At 38.5% G+C, this 21,324-nt stretch overlaps 1 protein-coding gene across 1 annotated transcript in view; it reads right to left on the bottom strand.

Annotated features, from left to right (window-relative positions):
- Window positions 1-20,120, bottom strand: part of stx8 (syntaxin 8) — a 36,997-nt gene extending 16,877 nt beyond the window's left edge. Inside the window, exons 1-6 of the mRNA XM_044028559.1 lie at window positions 19,994-20,120; window positions 17,961-18,060; window positions 17,767-17,861; window positions 16,973-17,083; window positions 13,345-13,478; window positions 12,250-12,342 (exon numbers count right to left, since the gene is read on the bottom strand). Of these exons, the coding sequence (XP_043884494.1) occupies window positions 12,250-12,342; window positions 13,345-13,478; window positions 16,973-17,083; window positions 17,767-17,861; window positions 17,961-18,060; window positions 19,994-20,010 (550 nt within the window). The 5' untranslated portion in view covers window positions 20,011-20,120. The remainder of the gene's footprint in view (window positions 1-12,249; window positions 12,343-13,344; window positions 13,479-16,972; window positions 17,084-17,766; window positions 17,862-17,960; window positions 18,061-19,993) is intronic.
- Between the last annotated feature and the right edge of the window lie 1,204 nt (window positions 20,121-21,324).

Below are 21,324 nucleotides of genomic sequence, written 5' to 3'. Positions count from 1 at the left end.
TATAGAAAGATAACAAGCATCGCAAAGCTCTTGAAGCTTACTTCAAACAAAAGTCAAGTGTTATGATGTATTTAATCATCACATTCAGGCATGGCAGTATAGTTTTATGGAGATATCAATCTGTTTCTTAGAAGCCACCCAACATTGCTACACTTGCAGTTAAACAGAAATGGGTAGTGTAAATGTCTGCGTAAGCAAACAGAAAGGCTATCAGAGACATTTCTTCTTATAATGCAATAATATGCAAGAGGAAGATGTGCATAATTTGGTAAATCAACAAACATGGCAATACATAAATACTGAAGCTCTACTTGCTTGTAATGTTCTGTAATGTTCTGGGGATGAGCCGATACGATAAGTGTCAGTATCGCTCTTTAATGTCTAAAATCAAATAAAGCCTAAGTCACAGGCAGAAATGTTGATAGGTGGTACGTGCATCAGCACAAATGTCTCATTAGAGCCAACTTGTTTAAAAGAAATTAAAGGCTATGTCTGACTGATATTTGTCTTCAGAAACAGACTGATATTGGCACTGGTACATACATACTCTCATATTATTTTGAATACAAAACTGTGGTAACGAACCATCCCCTGCACCTATAATTGATTATATTTCTCTCTGACCAATACAAGAACTGTGATAAGCTTGAACACACTCATGCCAGTGACATGGCAGAGGTGGGAAACACATGGCTCACCTGGTTGACACATAGGATGAACATAATTACTGAAAGTCCTTAGTGAGTATGTGGTGCATTTAGGGTAATTGCCCTCTACAAATGGAGGCCAGAGTAAATGTTTGGTCAATAGTACGGCTGAAACAACTTCCTATCCTGAGAGGAAACAGCCTCTCACATGGCCTGTGGACAGCCAGTAGTGGAGCATGGCAGTGAGCAAACAGTGAAACTATGATGCAGAGAGCACACGCACCACTGTGAGCCACATGCCTGGACGCAACGACACATAGACACAGAGTAAAACCACTTGCCTACACACAAGACACATGAATAACACACAAAAAAATACAGTTTAAATCTCATACTCTGGGCTACAGCCATTTAAACAGCTGTACCTACAGCTGTCATGTAATTACCCAGCTCCTCTAGCTGAAAGGGAGGAGACACAGAATAGTAGAGGTAAGAAAGAAGAAACCTGCGCCAAGGAAACAAAACTAAGATGTAATGACTCCCTCTTCACCTGCCTTTAACTTCACATAATTTCACCACCACAACACATTCATCCCACAGAGGAAAAAAGTCATGAACTATTTCATTTGGAAGGTGTAACAACAGTGTTACAACAAGTCATAACTGTTGTGCTTACAGTGACTCTACTGCCCACGAGTGGTTCATGTGTGGGCTGCACAAAGAACTCAACTCATGTTTCTACAAATTTGAGTGCAATTTCAGAACTAGTGAAATAGAATGAAAGACATTATTTCAACAGATCATTAAAACAATTTAGTCATTTATTTTTTATGTTAGATTTAATATGTAATGTCTTGCAAGGCGCCAAAAGGAATTTACTGTGCTGTATACCTTGGCATTACCTTAAAGACTTTGACACAGTAGACCATGTCACATTGACAGATGGAATCATAACACTGGCTTATCTGAGCATGCTGTACTAGTTTTCAGCTAGAAAAACAATGTGTTCAGTTTGGGTGTGCCCCTGGGTTATATCCTGGGGCCACTCTTGTTTCCTATATATGTAAAAGAGCTCTGTGACAATTTATGAAATGCTGCCTGCCTGTCATGATACAGTCAACTACAGTTCATCCTCTTCAGTATCGAAAACTCTGTCTGTTCAGACCCACTTAACTCAAGCTGGTGTTAAATACAGAAAATTGCAAATTCATGTTATTTTCAAGTGGCAAAGATCTCTACCACGCAAGAGACGGAAATGGTCAGATGTTTCGAGTACTTTCAAGTGCTGGATTATGATGATTTACTGTTTATGAATGCCCCTGATGAGTAAAGAAGTTAGACACTGTGTACCCCTATGCTTTGCGCTTATATATATATATATATATATATATACATACATACATATATATATATACACATATATATATACATATATATATATATATATATACTATTCTTGACCAGGTTCCTTCCTATCTGTCTACCTACATGTGCAGAAACCAAAATCAATATGGCCTTCACTCAGATGATGGACCTGAGAGTGAGAGCAGAACTTGGGGAAAAAAAAGCTTTTAAATATGCTGCTCCTTTGACATGGAATATCTTACAGAGTGATCTGAAATTGTCAGAATTGATCAATTTTGAAGGATCACTCCCTTGGTAGATGTGACTGCTTCTAAATTGTTGGCAAGCCCATTTTTAGAAACTGCACCTGTATCATGATTGGTAGTGTCTTTGATCCTGTACAGTTCAGATGTTGTGCTTTTACTTACATGTACTGTTTATATTACAGGCATTGCTATTTTATTTAGATAAATATAACATATACTATATAAAAAAATATATATATAAAAAAGGTCTCTATAGTCATGGTCAATACAGACACCACAGTACAGAGCATAGCTTGTTTTAAAAGTGTAACAATAGCAACTTGCAAACAATGCGGGGGGCCGGTATTAAGCCAAGACTGAAACAGATGAGAATGATTAGATAACAGATCAAAAGCCTTTTTAGGGGAGCGTGTTTGCTCATGTGCGCAGTGCATACAACACATAAAACAGACGTCAACATTTTATACAAGAAAGAATCCAATGAAGAACCTCTTGTTTCACTTGTGAGATAAACCAGTTTTTTTTCTCCCTTTTTTTTGGCTTTTGTCAAATAATGCGTCTCATCGTTCGTTTGGTGTGCAGATTGTGTCTGATTGCACACATGCAGGATTATCAGATCACAGATTAAATGAATGGGCCGTAAAGTGTTTCCCACTTGAAAGGTGACACATTTTTACAGCATGATTAAAGACTCGTAACTGTTTCCAGAGGGATGAAAGTAAACAGTATCACTTTGAAGGTGAGGTGGGTTAGGTTGAGACATTTCTGTACAGTGTCGCTTCAGTGCACTAACAATGTATGTTGTGTCTACAGTTACCTGTGCCAATCAAGTGAAGGGTTATGACAGGGGAAACTCTTAAAAAGAGCATATCCTGAGCACACAAATCAGAACGGTCCTTAAGACACTGGGGTAAAAACTTATAATAAACATAAAATAAACAAAATATATAATAAATATAAAACATTTGATTTTGGTCTTTCAACTTTTTCTTTTTTTCCCTTATCCACTTTCCATCGAAAATCGTCACTCACATTAGGAAAACTTACAATTACTCCCCTTACTGTCTTTGCACATTCAGTGCATTTGTAGGATTAGCCCACCCTATTCTGTGCATCTGTGTGTGTGGTCCTTCATAACCTTAAAACCTAAAACTTCATTCAATCTCAGACTGGCCAGTGGCCTCTGTGCTCCTCATGCAGATACAAATATGGCCCGTATGCCAATCACAACCTGACAACATGTGCTGGACATGTGGAGTACACTTTCAGAACAAACACAATGATCTCACACTCAGACACTCTCAAATAGACACACCAACTTTGCTGTGCACACACACAAAGTTGTGTGTGCATGTGTTGTGTGTGCACCGTGATTAGTGTGTATGCTGCTGAGGAACAGATGTATGTGTGCACTGCACGCACACATACACTCACTCCAAAAAAAAAAAACAGCCAGCGGATGAAGGTGCAATCTTCCCCCTGTGCTGAAATGGGAACCACGTGCTGGCTTGGGGTTGAGGTAGACTTGGTAAAGTAAGTCCTTCCACTCATTATTTGGGATGACCCATGTTTCCCTGAGGCTGAGTGGAATGCAAGGCAGCTCTCTCTGCTTGTCGTCCCTTTGAACATGGCCTCCAAACCAGAGTGGTTAGCAATTAAATAAACATAGGGAAGACTTGTTCCCGCCGTCACTTGCATTAACCTGCCGAGCCAAGCCTGAGTCAGTCTGAGGTACCATTAAATGGCAGGGAATCCTTTACCCAAAAAAAATGCAGAGGTTCCCAACCACCAATACCACCAACACATAGGGCTAATGTGCTTCCCCTGGACAACAACCTGCCCGCAAAAAGCTCTCCAGGGAAAAATTACAGCACAGTATCAACATCAGTTTGCCGTTAAATTGTACACATACCACACGCACGAGGCGATTCTCCCAAAAAAAAAAAAAATAACAGCAGTGGCTTGGCTGTGCAAACAAAATGTAGTGAAATCACAACATCCTACTACTGAACAGGTAATCCAGTGAGGTAATACCAAACAGTGGACACAACTACATGTTTAATGGCTTAAACCTTGCATTTCACCTGAGGATTAACAATATTACAGCATGATGGTCAGTAGAAAATGTTTTACTTATGTTTACCATTTATAGTAAGTCATTTCCATAAGGACTACAGTAGAAACCAGGCAAATAATGTAAAATGTTGCTTTCAATGACTACTGTGTGTATAGACATTTGATAATGAAGACGCTGCAGGACAAAATGTAAAGAATGTTTATTGCATAGATCAAGTTCTTATCCAAAACTATACTGGATCATTAAATGTAATGAACATGTGTGAGCATGTGTTCAATATGTCTGTTTCCTAAACTCCAGTGTCGTTTGCAGACTGCTCTAGCTTGCTTTGATTTATGTTTAAAATCAAGCAAATGTGCACATCAAGGATAAAACTATGAATTATTCATGACAGAATCTTGTGTGTCTCTAATAAAATATGACATAAATGTTTTTTGTATATAAATGGCATATTCAAATAAGTTATTAGATGATAGATGTGACAGATATGAGATTAATGTTATGGATACAAGGTTGTATGGTGCTGCAGAATCTAACATCAATGAAATGAAATACTAACTAAACTCAAGACAGTGTAAAAAAAACAGATTACTCAAAAGACAGTAATAAGACCAAACCCTTCAAAGAACTCACACAGTCCCTGAGTGTTTGTTTCCAAGCCTTGCATCATCTTACTTCACAGACAGTAATGGGGAAAAAACAACAACTGTGAAATCACACCTCTTTCTTTTTTTCAATAATGTGTGCATTTTTAGGAATATTGCACAAGTTGATGAAAACCCGTGCAACTGCCAGTATGGTGGCCATGCATGTTATTGAGGATGGATGGTGCACAGGGAGTGGAAGGGGAAACAGCCTCACCCAGTCTCTGCACAGACCTGTGAGTGAACATCTGTATGTGATCCGGGTTTGCAGATGAGCTGAGCAGAAGTGACCACGCCTCACTCCTGCATCATACCGGGTTTCTCTAGGTACTCTCCATCATACACACAGTGTCTGTCTGCAGTGAGTTTGTGATGGGTGTCTTAGACCTTTTACCATCTTTCCTTTTAAACATGGTTTATGTTTAGGTTGTGTTCTTCTATTAGGAGCCATAGAACCAAGCCATATTACACATTATGGATAATAGAGTTTACCTGGCCGAGTGTTTCGCAGTCCTGGTCCTGGGGACCCACTGCCCTGCATGTTTTAGATTTTTCACTGCTCCAGCATACCTGATTCAAATTGATGGGTCGTGATCAGGCTTCTGCAGTGCTTGCTGACGAGCTGATCATTTGAATCAGGTGTGCTGGAGTAGGGAAACATGAGGGTCCCCAAGTATGGAAGGAATGGTGGAGTCTTTTCTGGGAGGCAGTCATATCATTGCACTCATTGCTAAACCCGAATGAAAAAAGAGACAAGTTCAAACTGTGGGTTAGAGTCATGAACTCTCCACAATCTTTCAAAATCAAACTCAAAGCTGCCCTCTGCCTAAAAAAAATTTGATCCCAAAGGTATTTTTACATAGAAAAAAAATAAAACAGATCTTTTTACTGCCATCACCTGCCATGTCAGCAAATGTGTGAGCAAATATACGATCGCATTCTAAATTGTTTTTTAAGAGGTGTTTGAAGGCACCACTGTTTTGAATTATAGTGAAGTACTGTTTTGCAGTATTGAATTTGATCAAACTTAAATAAGAGATGACTCTTTAGGCATTTTGAGGTAAACAAAATCGCTCAAAAAAAATGAAATGTGCCGAGTCGGGTTCATTTGATCCATAGGGCTATGGTGTTGATGGTTGCTAATGTACTCTGATATCACTTACCCGACAGACAAAAAAATAACTACATAACAGAAATGGAGGCGCCACTCTCCATAAAAAAAATAAAACTGGTACACCTTTTTCAAATGAAATGATATGAGCTATATAATACACACTCATTATAGCACCTATTAAAACTATTTGCATGAGCGAAAATCCATGTTGGAATGAGAAACATAGACCAAAAAAAGAAAATTATTGTGTTAGCACTCGCCATCATCTATATTCCTCAGAGTCAAACATCAGTCAGCCAGTCTGGTGGTCACACCACCAGACGATGTTCTCATTTCTCTGATGACAACAGCACTTTGCTAAACATCATGCCTCTGGAAAGCACTACTCACTACTACCAGCCTCATTTTCAAACCCAGCAAATCAAACAAACGGTATATCAATCAATCAAGACTTTCTGCCCAGTGTCATCATTAGTACGGTTTATTTGCTCACAGAGCGGTTTCTAAACGCAGAAGCAAGTGGAGAGCTGTGCTCTCTCTGGGGTAGCCGCCTGCTGATGTCACTGTGCTGCAGCAGCATCTCGTTCCTCTCACTCTGCTGTTTATTTGGAAGTAATTAGTGCTGCCCAGCTTGGCCTGTGCTGATGTAGAATGAAATTATAAGCCACATATTAAGTTCATTATCGGAGTAAAGCTATAGTTGTATTAGCTGGCTGATGAACTGAGAGAACAAGGTTCTTTGAAAGCAATACTATCATCGGTTGTCCTGTATTTATAGCACTATGTAAAAGTATTAGGCCACCATTAGATTTGTTGATTTAGCAATGGAATAGTGACCATAATACAAATATATCTCAATCAGTTTATTGAAATACACCCAAGTCTTTTACACCAGGTTCAAGACGTGCTTGAGCATTACATATATTGTATGAGTTAAACTCATCGACAGTTTGCTGATATATAAGACCGACTTTCAGTCACATCATTCCAATCCAAATACCAATGTTGACAGAATTTGACAGACATAAAAGCAACAAAGCCGAAGGTGTCCAAAGACTTATAGTACTGTATATTAGCTATAGTAAAACAGTAAAATGTCAAATTTATCAAGACTCATTGATGAAGTTGCATGTTGCAGCTGTATATCCCTCATCTCACCCTTCCCTTCCAAATATGTTGGAGAACCTATGTGGCCTACACATAGCATCAAAATAAAAAAATATTTTTTTTGTCCTTTATGGGCTATCACAAATACATGTTGGTCCAAAATGGTCAATCGAGGTGACCCGGCAGCTGTTATGAATATAAAAGTCTAATTCTGCCATGATGAAAAATAATAATTTATATCAGATGGTTGTAAACTTAAAAAAAGTATCTTCAATTTCTGCCAAATGAAAATAAATTTAAGTCCCCAAAGTGCAAAAGAGAAGAGACACAAAAAAAGGCTACATAATACATGACTGTCCCTGGACCAAAGCTGCTTCTATGTCATGCCAAAATGGGATTCACTTTCCTTATCTCCAAATCTCAGACAAATGGAGTGCACATGTGGTCAGACCTGTTGCAATGAAAGAATCTCTTGGATCAATCTAAAATTTGTTCCAGACCCTCATTTCAATACAAATTAAGGTCTTTTTCTCCCCACACATTCTGTGGCTGTAACTGTGTTCTCAGTGAAGATGGGTCGAATACCGAGCAGGAAAAAAACATTTTGTATCACGGAGAGGAAAAAGGAGGTCAGGACATGGAAAGGAAATGGTTGTTTTAGTTAATCTGAGAACAGATCTGCTCGAGCTGTCAAAGGTCTATTAAAATTACGTGGCTGTGGAGACAAGCGTGTGGGAAAAATGTCAGAGTCTTGATTCATTTGAATAATTTTTTTATGGCGATTTCTGAGGCAGATACATTTAACCTAAAAAGTCCAGATGAATTCTGTTTGTTTCATTGCTGATCCAGATGAGGCTGTGAGCAAAACATAATGTGTTGTGCTGTATTTATATATGTATACTGTATATATATGATTATAAATTCTGTGTTTGGCTATATCACATGCTTTTTAACTGCACTGTCTGTATAAGATGTAAAATTAAATGTGAGTGCATGAGCTTTTAGAGTACATTCCATATGGTGTGTCAGAGCAGCAGTATTTTATTACAACTAAAACACAAGTCAGAAAAAAGCACCAAAAAGAATCTAGCAATTGAGAGAGTCTTTAACTCTTGCAGTCACATTCATGTTCCAAGCCACAAACTGAAAAATATCAACACTAATAAAGTGAAATGAATGTTGATTTTTCTTGGTAGGAGGAGAGAAGACTGCAGATTCAAGTAATTTCAGTTGGTATGTACTGGACTATTTTTGGCAACATTTATAGTGGAAATGAAAATAAATGAATCGTTGGTAACATGATGTAAGAAATATATAAAAAAAACCTGATGACAGAGCATCGTCTAGCTAAATTTAACACAGAACAATCATGACTGAGTTTCCCATTTCGTTGCGACTGGCAAGTACAATGGGAAAATCTTCAGTATGCAATGAATTAATGTTATGTGCCACATAAAGCCCAGACAAACTGATTTCTACAATGCAGTCCATTTTTATCCAGTTAAAATTGAGAAGAGAGTGACTGAGGGCTTTGGGTTCATCTCTAAACCTCAGAAAAGGGTCATCTTCCTTGCTGACCTAAGCCGGAATCGTTTCTCACAAAAGGAAATGACTGCAACCTCCACTGCACTTGGGTCATGAGCTTGACTTGGGCAGCCAAACTACAAAGAGCTTAATCTATTTATAGGAAAACAGTGACACAGTACAGTGATCAGGGGGGAAAGGAACCCTATAAGATGGAAAGACAGTCGAACGCCAAAGTTACACACCAATTGTCAAGACAACAAGAATCCTTGCCTTTACTCTGCTTTATTACTCAAATCCATCCGCTCTTCAGAAGCATTAAAATATCCTATAACATTTTATATTGTGGAAGTAAGAAGTATCAGAACCCACCATATCTCAAATAAAGTCTGTATCTATGCAGTTCAACAGGTCAAATCACCATACCCGGAATGCCCAGTAGAGATCCCACAAGGCTCCATACTTAGACCTATTTAATTTTCCTTATATATAAAGGATTTTTCTCATACATATATATATACATATATATATATATACATATATATATATATATATATATATATATATATATATATATATATATATATATATATATATATATATATATATATATAAATATGAATATCTGTGAGTTGTAAGTAATTTATGGTTGTACAAAGTTTAGGTGTCACTGTGACTGGCCATGACTGTTAATTTTTAAATGGTGCTTATGATACATCAACCTCCCTGGGTAGTACAGATGGGAAAAATTGCCACAATGTACAGATTCATTCCTGAATGTGTACTGTCCCTATTTTCTAAAGAATGAATAAGTTATCGCGATAATCATACAATATAGAACTATATCCACTATAAGTCAGAAAGCTACATTCCTTATTTACATTTTTGTTTTGCACTGAATTGCCACACTACTGCTATTACTACTACTACACTGTAACTTTATAATGTCAGTAGTAGAATAATTTAAAAAAAGTCTGGATGAATAACAACACAAACAACGTACTGTATAATGGGTTGAAAAGAAAAAAAACAAGCAAACAACACTACCTACCTTTTAGAGACATTACCAGACCATTTCATGATGGTTAAAAAAAACCCACTAGGATTGGTCCTCATAAGGAGTAACAGGACATGGAAAAGCACTGATATTTGCTACATCTTTGAATGTGGTTCTCCAATTATTCATTAAAAAAAAGTGTGCGTTACTACAAAAACACCACACCAGGCTTCGGGAACACCTAAGCAGCCACTAACCTCTGAATCTGTACATATGATTTATTTTCTGCATGTTTCAACACTTTACAACTCAACATGAGAAGGTATAAGATTCATAGAAGGCAAGGCAGCAAGGGAAATGAATGGGGATGAGGTCCTTAACAGACTGATGAAGTGAGGCAAAGGAGAACAGGAAGTCAGAAAAGAGAGGTGAAGAAAAGCTATGGAAGGCCAGGGCCCTGTAGGCCAAGTGAATCATTACCTGATGTCAGCGCGTCTTATAAACCAGAGGCTTACCCATAAATTGTGGATTCTGAAATATGAAGTCAAATATAATACAAACAGGTGCTATAGATATTTTTGAGCAAAGTGTTGAGTTCACATCAAATTTATACTTAACACTCCTGTGGGGTCTAAAAACAAGAGTAGTGACAGACAATTGTTTCAAGAGCCAAAACCATTTGCCTTCATGCTTATTTGCAGTGGAGATGGTCAAATTCTCAGTTACAGCTCTCCCATCACCCACTCAGGTTCATATTATTGGAAACACTGACATCAAGCTGAAAAACCGAGAAGAAAAACATACCAGTCAGAGCATTAGCGCAATGATCCGTCTCTTGTTCAATATTGGTAACAGGAGGGCGGTCTAACACAATCAGCTTTCCCTTCCCTTCTACCACTGGTGTAAACCAAAATCAGCCCAACATCTGCCATTGTTTCCCAGCAGAAGGCAAGATCGTTTGTTCCTTTGGACTTGTCTGGGTACAACTGTTCAGACAGGATATTGCAGAATAGTACAACACCTTCTTTTCCCAGGTGGAAGCTGGTTGCTAGGATAAAAATACAACAGCTCGCATACCAGACAAACTCGGAGGATTGGCCCAAGTGAAGCTCTTTTACTGTGCATTGAAGGTCTATGTTGGCAAACTATGGAGAGAGACATACAAGTCTAGACTCTACACACTGCTCCTGCGTGAGTGTCTGTGACTCAGAGACCAGTCCGCTGCAGTGTCACTCAGTCTCACTACTTCTTAATTGTTGCTGTGGTCTACTTTGTAACACTGCTCTCCTTTAACAACCTAGAGGTTCTTATGCATTTCTGTTCATGCTTATCAGTGGAGAAGCTGGCCAATTAATGCATATTCTGAGGAGCACCCTGTAAGTTAGAAAGTAGATTTTACAGCAGGCATGTGCAAAGTCCGACCCGTAGGCCACTCACGACCCTCGGTTTTATAATGTATTATTTATGGTTTGGACTTTTTTCATTTTTTCGCTCCTGCGTGGCTTAGATTAAATATCTAAATATATTAAATATATAATAGATAAAAGTGACATTATCAATTCTGGCCCTCGTTAGAAAAAGGTTTGGAATAAATAATTAAATAATTGATAAGAAAATTGCATACGCCCATTTGACCCATTAGTTTTTCAAAATGAAAAATGAAACTATAAATGCGACAATGTACGTCAAAGACTGCTGCTGTTAGCTAAACAGCCTCTAATCACAGTATATCATGTGCAGGTGTCGAGCATTGAGTAATGATGTGATTCAGTGCAATTGACAATGACTATATCACCTTACAACATAATGATAAAAAAACAATAGGAATACAAGCGTACCTTTCGTCTACTCTGTAAATAAACACCCCGGAGCATATTAACTGCTATAATTTATCTTGTGAAAGCGATGCATTAAAGGATTTTATTGTTCACCCCTTGATAGATGATCATACACAGGTTTTAGGTCTCAAGTACCACCTTTCTGAACCTGGAATGATGCCCTCTGGTCTGTGCAACACTTTCTATCCTTGATGGAGGCTATTTATGGACTGATGAGATGTATTTAGCCAGAAATAACTCAAAGCCCCATTAGCAGATCTGTTTCCAGAGAACAAAACTCTTAAGTTAAGGACTTTTAGTAGTAGAAAGAGAGATGTTCTTTTCCCTCTGAGACAAAGTATAACAAGGTTGTGACAGCTGTGATGTGTGAGTGCAAGGTCACTAGCTTTAACAAAGGGGATTGAGAGGTGTTTGTATGTGTGTGAGTGCTATTGTCTTTGTTAGGACCAAACAACATAGAAACAATACAGAGTGAGGACATTTTGGGAAAGTGAATGAGTGGGATTGCATTATGTCTATGAGGGTCCTCACTTCAAATGTTGCACAAATGTGTGTGTGTACAGCATGTTACATGAGGCAAGTTGTTCCATTGCTGGACAAATGGGTCTGATTGCTTTCACACTGCAATGTGTAATGTGTCTGGAATGTTTTTGATGACTATGTTCAGACACACATGAACATTAAACTTTACCGTTGTGTTCATCCAGCTCATTGCCGATCTCCTGGCCCATTATCTTCTGTCGGCTGATGACAGCTGCAAGTGCATCCAAGCCTGCATCCTGGGCTGGGAAGCGAGGGGAAATAAATGTTAAATATGACACATTTCAATATGTGTTTGCCAGGAAACAAGGCAGAGAAAAGAATTTTCACCAGAATCATTTTGTGAGTTACCAGAGGGTCAGAACTTTAAGAGGGGGACAATTAAAATATACTCTGCTGGTCATATAATGAGACAAGAGTTTAGGAAATAGGTACGACCAGTTCATTCAGGACTTCACACACATAGGGCTTACTCTTGCTATCAGAAGAAAAGAAGAAAAACAGTGAAGGTGGATAGGAGAGGAGACAAGAGCAAAAGAAAAGAAAAGAAAAGAAAAGAAAAGAAAAGAAAAGAAAAGAAAAGAAAAGAAAAGAAAAGAATTTGGCTTATAGAGTATTCCACGTTTGACACACTCTCTGCCACAGGATTTTTTTTATGACCTTGGGTTCAGGCTCAACATTACCCAACTCCACAAAGAATCCCAGAAGTCAAAACCACCATGAGGTTTGGTTCCACTGTCTTAGCAGGAATCTCTGATCCCAAATCGACAATAACCAGAGTCATCATAGAGACACGGCAATGAAGTGTCACATGGAGTCAGGTGAACCAACATCTGGGTGTTCAACTTGTGTCAAAGTCAGGAAACAGGAAAAAAGCAGGCAATGGCTGACAATACGTCATTTCGATGATGACCATTTAAATAAAGCAAGGCTGTTATGGTTCAGTTCATATCCAGCACACATTCTTTTAGAAGGTGTTTCATATCTTTTCCCCATATCCCAATTTAACCAAAGGTAACACTTTAAATGGAAACTTATGTGATACACATTCATGACAGCACTGCGACAATAAGCATCATCAAAAATTAGATGCCTTATCCATTCATCTGTATAATATTTGGTCTAAATGTTCATTTTACTGTTAACCTGGAAACATGATAGCACAATCACTTAGTAGGAGAAGATTACTGACAGACCAGCACTGATTAATATTACAAATGGCTCTTATTCAATCATGTGTAATTACCTTCAATGATTCGATGTTGTTGCTGTTTAATCTCCCCAAAGGTCAAACCTCTGGTCTCCTCCGACTCATTGACGAGCCATGGGTTGGCTGCATCACCACCACTCATTCCTGCCCCTCCGGCCATCAGTGTCGTCCTAAGAAACACGGTCAATTATTTGTTCGGGGAAATGGTGCAAATGTAGTCGTCTTGGAGACATGAAATCATGAAACAGCAACAGCCGTTTAAGTATCACAGACAATCATAATAATAGGATGCTACAGCTGCACGTAGATTTAAAAAAGTACCCTTTGTCTGTCAATCACCATTCACACAAGCCACATGCATCACGCATCAGGGAGCTTTATCCATATAAGTAAACACAGTTAATATTTTCTGGCTAAGATAAGGGGTACAATACACATCTGTATAGCTCTTACAGCAAACACATCTGTATGGAGCATGGTCCTTTTTTTCCAGTAATGGGATTTTTTTTCATTTTGACAAAACCCTTAGATCATAGTGAAAAGTATTTATTTGTTCATTTAGTGTAAAGTTCTTCAATGATTGAAAATGACCAGGTTAGCTGGCGCAGTGTAAAAATAGTGCATGTAAATCTGTCACAGGACTATGGACTGCTGGGGAGTGTTTCACTCAGACACGGCGACAGACCAGAGAACTTTTGGCGCTTTACAGTGAAGTGCTAAACACTGCTGTGTGTGGTATGAAAACCATTCTTCTACTAATAGCTTAAAGCTGTGTTTCAGACCCCTACTGTGTCTGTCTTGCAGTGATGAGTGCAGGGTTTCTGTGAGAAGCTGGATTTATCCATGTCGGCTGAGAAGGAGGGAATAGTGTCCTGAGCCGCGTGTTTTGGCTTATCGATGGCTATGGCAATGATAATAAAAACCATCCGCCAGCAATATGGCCTCTCTTTTTTTGAGGGTCATGAGGTCAACCACAGGGCTAACATATGAAAACAAGAGGCAATCATTCTAACCATCACACACCGCTGTGTCACCTTAGATATAGAAAATAATAATAATCCCACTATCATAAACTATATGTAGTTCTCTACTGCTCAGCTTGTATAGCTTAGTCTTTTCTTGGTACATTTAACTCAGTCTTTCAAAAAGGGAGAGCTGTTGAATGTCTGCCTTTAATGTCTTTTTTTTTTCTTTATGAGCAATGTTTAACAGTGCTTTTCTCTCACCCAAATAGTGTGGAGACTATTTCAAGCTGCTTTTCAAGTGGTCAGTAAACCATTGTGAGACCATTCACAAAGCTGCCCGGCTGAGCCTGATACCATCAGAGGAGTAGGTGAAACAAGGCATTCGGGGTAATCTCACTGACATGTTTGATTACTATGATGCTGTGTGCCAGGCCTCCACTTCCTCCATGCAAGTTCCCAGTGTGTGAAGATCCAATTAACCAGTCAGTGAGGAGTGCCAAAATCAGTCAGGCACATCTTCTGGCAGCCACAAAGCACTAGATTGCCGCCATCAGATCCTGAGCACCCAGGTCCTGACTGAGTGACTTGGACAGGCAAGATTTAACCAATTACAACTATTTGAGCTTTCAAATCTGGGCACCATGTCCATCTCTTCTGAAATGGAGATGCTCAGAATGCATTGTTTTCAGGTTAGATTAAATTCCACTTTGCAATCTCCATGTCTTTTCTCTTACTCAAAATGCTCAGTAAAAAAAAAGGAGATTAGATTATTCAAGCATGGCCAATCCACCACCTCCCACATTCTGTTCTCGAAGACCACACAGCGGGAATGGGTCCTTGTCCTACCCACAAATCCAAATTACCCACTACATATCACTGTTAAATTTAGGTCACACTGAGCAAACTAAAAACCATATGACCACATGATTGCTGTATATGCCACGCTAATTTATTAGCAACAAACATTTGAGATTCTTTAACGGAGCCTTTTATGTAAATGGGTGTGTGGTCTGTAAAAAGTTGAAAGTCTGTGCACAGCACGGCAAAGGAGATCAATCGCAAAAACCACAGCTTGAGAACAATATCAGAGAAAGGCAGTCTCATTTCAATCAGTGAAAGTGATCCTCTAAACAGTGATTACTGTTCTCACTCTAATGTTATTTCAGTTACCACTCAAAAAACTTATATGGCCAAAAAACGTTCATTTTCAGATGACACCTAGATTTTCCACCGAGAATTTAACTTTACTGTGAGTGCTGCAAAAATGTTTTTGAAAGCAGTCACCTTCATGTATCAGACAACGCAAGCCAAGGATTACCTCCACAATAACTGTATATAAAGACGGAGATACACGCCAGCCTTCCAAAGGAGAAGCCAAATATCTCAAATGTCCTCTGATGGCTGACTGCACTAAATGTCATAAACCTTGCCCCCTTCATGTTTTCAGATAGAACACAGTTAAATTTAAGTTAAGTTGTTTTTGACGCGAGAAAAAAATAAGGAGACATGATTGACAACGGAAATAGACTCATCACGGTACCACACCGCAATCCTTCATTCATCCTCTTTCATTAGCGTGCGTACACACAGTTGTGTTTACATGACTTCAGAGGACATTGAATGTTGAAGTTTAAAGCTGCATTGCATGCATTTTGGTTATTTTTTTTCCCAATGATTACTATTAGTATAAAAAGTGATATTATTTTAATCCTGCATACTCCATCTGAAAACAGGCTCTGTCAAGCAAAATGATTACAGCTAACGGGAACTTTACGTCACTTTACTAGCCCAATGTTGCCTCAATCTGTGTTGACATAAGACAAATCACTTCCTGTGTGCAGCACAGGAATGTCGCTAGGTGACACAAGATCTTAACACCACTACACTGAGACGGTTTTAATGAGAAAAGACAAATTTAGGTCCCCACAACACCACGTCTGTGTCTGTGTGTGTGTGTGTGTGTGTCCATCTCAGGGAGCGCCAAATATGTGATCAACAGTGCAAAGCGAGCAAATCTCTTAATGAAAAAGAATTAGCCATGAAGTCATGCACCTTGTCAAAACCGCAGACAGACAGACTTCCTTTCAAGCGATAGCACAGGGAGAGGTCATGGCACATGGGTCACACCGGATGTGCAAAGACTTTCACAGAATGTTACCAGTGGTATATCATCGAAGCAGAAAAGACACTATGACCTCTCTAGTCAAGGAGATGGACATTCATTATTTTTAATTGGGCACACTGCAGTAGATTTCCTATATTTAGAAACACAGACCTCAGAGAGGAAAGTCACAGAATGAATAGTAACATCTTAGACAAAAGGGACTTTCTTGAACTAAATAAACAACAAACTTGTTATTACAGCACTTTGTCCTTCTTGGACAAAGGTCCCACCATACCATGGGGATACGACAACAGTATATATTTGTAGTTTGAAATAAATCTATAATAAAAGTGACCAATTATGTCAATTAATAAGCTATTGTTTTGGTGAATTCAAACCATCTCCAGGGCTCACATGGGGACTCAACTGCTACACTTAATTTAAATAATGCTTTATATTGATAAATGTGTTTAGATTCACAGATATGCATCAAACAGTGTAATAGAGAAATTGTAGAACTTGTTTGATCACACCGATAAAAAATAAAAGTGCTTAGTGACATTTTGTGATTATTATTCTACCAATTTTGAAATACCTGGAGGTTTCTGGCTCTGTGATATCTCCCTTGAATGTTGCATTGAGCTGCTTCTCTCTGGTTAGCAGGTCATCAATGAGGTTCTGCCTCCTGTCTGCTTCTGCTTGCATTCTGATGAGGCCATGTTAAGGTCATGCAAAAGGTTGACAATACTTTAATTTGAAATACTATGGGGTTAACCTTTTTAAAAACATTCTAATGCCCTCTACCGGAACCAAACTGCCACTGCATGCAGAGGAAAACATCCAGACCAAGGTATGATCATATCTGTGGTTCAAATATTTTTCCTAACCATTCTCTTTGAAAAGATGTCTGACTAAATAAACATAAATTCACTATCACTAGGCTTTTTTTAAACCAACTTTATTTTTAACTTGGAAGATGAGTAGTACTGCTGCAGGCCTAAAATTAGAGTTAAGTTTATTGACCAAAACAGAATCACATCTTCTAAAGTATGTTTTAAATCGTGCAACAAGCATAAAATGTTTGCTCTATTGTTCACATGGATACACTTCAACAAAAACTACAATGACACCCTGTTTTAAATATTGCCACCACAAGGGAAATATTTTCCTTTTCAGGAAGGATAGTATAGTGTATCCTATGCTGAAGGAGATACGCAAGAAAGCATTGACACTCCTTTCTATAGCATTAGAAGGAATTGATACAGCTCTATTAATGGCTGCCACCTAAATCATTTCAGTTCATTTCACTCAATTTGGAACCTTGCACAGCAAAAAATTTCAAATGCAGCTATGGTCTCAGAACCTCCACTGCTGAAGGAGAAAGGATACATGCGTCGAGATGATGAAGCTCGCAGCAAACTTTCTTTGAGCTGGGCAATGTTCTGTTTCAGCTTCTGCTGTGAAGCCCGTAGTGTCATGTTAATCTGAAAAGACAGAATACATTCAAAACAGCAGAATAATAAGAAAGAAAGTGCTGTCTATTTCAAGACAATGATACTTTATTTGAGAGGGTACCACCTTACCTTTGCAGGGTTTCCCCCTGTTCTCTGCTGTCTGTTACGTTCATGAATGTTTTCTGCAATTTCCTGTGCCAGGCGACATGTGGCATCATAGTTCTGTAACCTATAAATAAATGAATAGAATAGAGATACCATGTAACCTGAGCCAGCACTGATTTAAGACCATTTAACACAAGGAGCCACTAATTCATAGGGAGCAAGTTATGAGGTAATGATGGTGCTGCCTCCTAGTGGATTTAATCATGCATTACAGTATCTATCCTCATAACAAACATTCATAGAAAACATTCTGAATGCCTTCTATCAGTGAGGAAAACAAAAGACCAGTCAGACCATGATGAGAACAAGCAACAAGTGTGTTTCCAAATCTTATACATTTTATGAAAACTTGAGAATTGCATTAATAAATCGTAGTTTAATATAAAAAATACCAGGTAATTGTACTGGCTTTCTCATCATTGTCAGTGATTTATACACAGACTACTAGGGCTGAACAATGACACAAAATTGTATCAAAATCGCAATATCGCCTACTGCAATTTTCAGGAGGCACAATATTTATTAAAGCCGAAATGTGTTTTAAAAATATAATTTTAGTTTATATTAATCCCCTTACGTCTTAGGGGAAAGTATTTTTGACCCATCCTAGAATTAGGAGCAGTGGGCTGCCAGGGAGCATTGGGAGTTGGGTACCTTACTCAGGGGTACCCCAGCCCTTTTTGGCCGGGCTGGGATTTGAACCAACAACCTTCCGGTTACAAGTCAAGTACCCTTTGCACTTGGCCACAGGCTGCCCAAAAAAGATGAATTATCGACTTGCCCTGTACACATCTTATTCTACAGACTGAAGGGAACATCTTAATTTCTCACAAAGCTGCATAAATATCACACAGTAATCATTTTAAATGTGTTTTTTTGAATGAAAATGAGAATAATGATGTAAAAATGATCATTCCCTCTGATATTGCAATCGCAATTCCTGTCAAAATAATTCGATATTTATTCAAAATCGTTCAACCCAACAGACTTAGATTTATCCCCTGTCACTCTTTGCATCTTCATGTATAGAAGGCAAAGTGTAGGGCTTCATGGCCAAGATTTTAAGGACTGCATTTCAGATGCTGTGTTCTTATTTACAATGCCCTATTTCAGACACCTTGAATGGTTTAATGTTGTGATACTACACACATTTAAAAAGGCAATAAGGCAAAATAATATTTAAGAAATGTGGATAAAATGTTCAGCAACATAATGCGCCCCGGTGCCCCAATAAAACTGCAATGTATTGCTTTAAATGATGTGTGAAACAACATTTTGTCAATCAAAGTAAATCATTCAGCTATAATTTAACAATTTACAAAAATAAAATAACGACAAATTGCCGTTGGTCTGATAACAATCCCATGACGCGGGGGAATCAGCCAGCCCATGGACAAGTGGAAAGAGAACTTGACATCTAACTAAAGGGTTGCTCGTTCGATTCCCCACCAGGTCAAAGCGTTGAGCAAGGTACCAATCCCCATTGCCCCCCCTGCACTGCTGCTGGTTCTAGGAATATTGCAAATAGACGGTGGGTTAACTGCAGAAAAAAGGTTCCCCTAATAAAATCCAACAAATACTCCCATTAACTTTCCGGGAAAGTTGAAGGAGCCCTCTCATACTCCTTAAAGCTTCAATGACACTGCATTAGCATAGAAGCGCTAGACTGTCAACATGTAATTGCGTAAATCAGAAGCGTTGCATTCATCATGTGACATTTGTAGGCTTTCCATGTTCCTACTTTGAACCAAACGGAACCACGTTTTAACCTGATTTGTAAGTAGAAATACGGTTGTACAACGTACGATTTTCTTCCCCATGGCCGCCATATTTTAGACAAGTGTATGTGTTTGCTCGGTGAGGCTGTAAGTCAGCTAATGTTTGTTGTTTAGCTAATGTTGCGTTGTAAGAGGAGACAGAAAGGGAAACTATCAGTGACATTAGTGTCATTTATAGAAGTAAACTCTACGCTATTGCAGCATTGCATTATTACTTACCACAGATCCTGAGACATTATGATAAAAACTTGGCTATGAAGAGAAATTCCCCTTGGTTTAAAACCATTCGACAGTGATCAGAAGCTAGATCTGTTGCTTGTTTGGGTCTGACGTCGGTACAGCAAGCTAAGAGGGACAATTGACTCCAGTGTCGCGGTTTCGTTTTGCAAAATGCGCCCCCACAGGCAGAGTTACAAATAATATTATTTCAAGAATATGTGCAATTAGGATGCAAAAACAAATTATTTGACATACAGGGATATCATGTTTTTGAACAACTTTTTAAGCCATTACAGCCAACCTTACACGACCCATGTGTAATGTGATCATCCCACTGTTCTAGAAACATTTGTTTACCTTTAACCGTTTTTTAAGGCTGAATGACAGTCTTATGCAACATCAACAGTTGCAAGAGTCAGTCTCTCTCTCTCTCTCCCTCTCTCTCTACTTCAAGTTTTAAAGGTTTAATCCCCCCAAATCAGCAGCAAAAAGCAGACACGATCAAAATTTCTCAGCAGAATTTTCTTTTATTAAATGCCTTTGTGACCAGATGGGTTTTGAAAAATTGCTTCATACTATGTTTACTACCATTTGTGTAACACCCTTTAGATACGTAAAGTAGATATTTTATAAAGAAAAATATGTTTGACAAATGAATCAAAAATCTTTATTTAATTTTAGTGTAATTAAACTGTAAAATGAAAATACTCATGAATCTTAAGTAAGTCCTCCTGACCCAGCCTCTGAGAATGCCTGGTGTTGATCATGCCTACATGCCTAAATGTTGCATGTTGCTGCTGATCAGACAATTGCATTGCTAACCCTAACCCACTGCAAGGAGCAGTTGAACATGTGTCCCTAATAAATGACTTAGTATAGTATGTAAGCATAAATTCATATAACCCCAACCTCCATGGAAAATGATGCATATGATGCTGCCTGCTTTCGTCACTTACAGGATTCAAGAGTTCATCTTGATTACATGTGAAGCCCACATCTGAGATAAGAACCTGTAGGTTTAATGTTTCATAACCAAACAGTGTCTGTTTGGATCAAAAACACTTACCTGTTGTGTCAAATAATAACCTTTAGGAACTTCTTGGAATATATTTGTTTGGCATTTTCTTTGTTACAAGAAGACCCAGCATGATGACACACCATCTCTGGGATAACCCTATTCTGGGAAAGGGATATTTTAATAACTTTCCATGCAAGAAAAAACATGTCATTGTTAATGTGTAAACTGCAGAAGTCTTAAAGAGCCCACTGTGATAAGGGAGAGGTTGTACTGTGCGCCACAAGAAAAAAAAGCAGTTTCACTGCAGTGCGTA

Source organism: Solea senegalensis, linkage group LG6, assembly GCF_019176455.1.
Source record: "Solea senegalensis isolate Sse05_10M linkage group LG6, IFAPA_SoseM_1, whole genome shotgun sequence".
NCBI lineage: Eukaryota > Metazoa > Chordata > Actinopteri > Pleuronectiformes > Soleidae > Solea > Solea senegalensis.
This window is presented reverse-complemented; position numbering and strand designations above follow the sequence as displayed.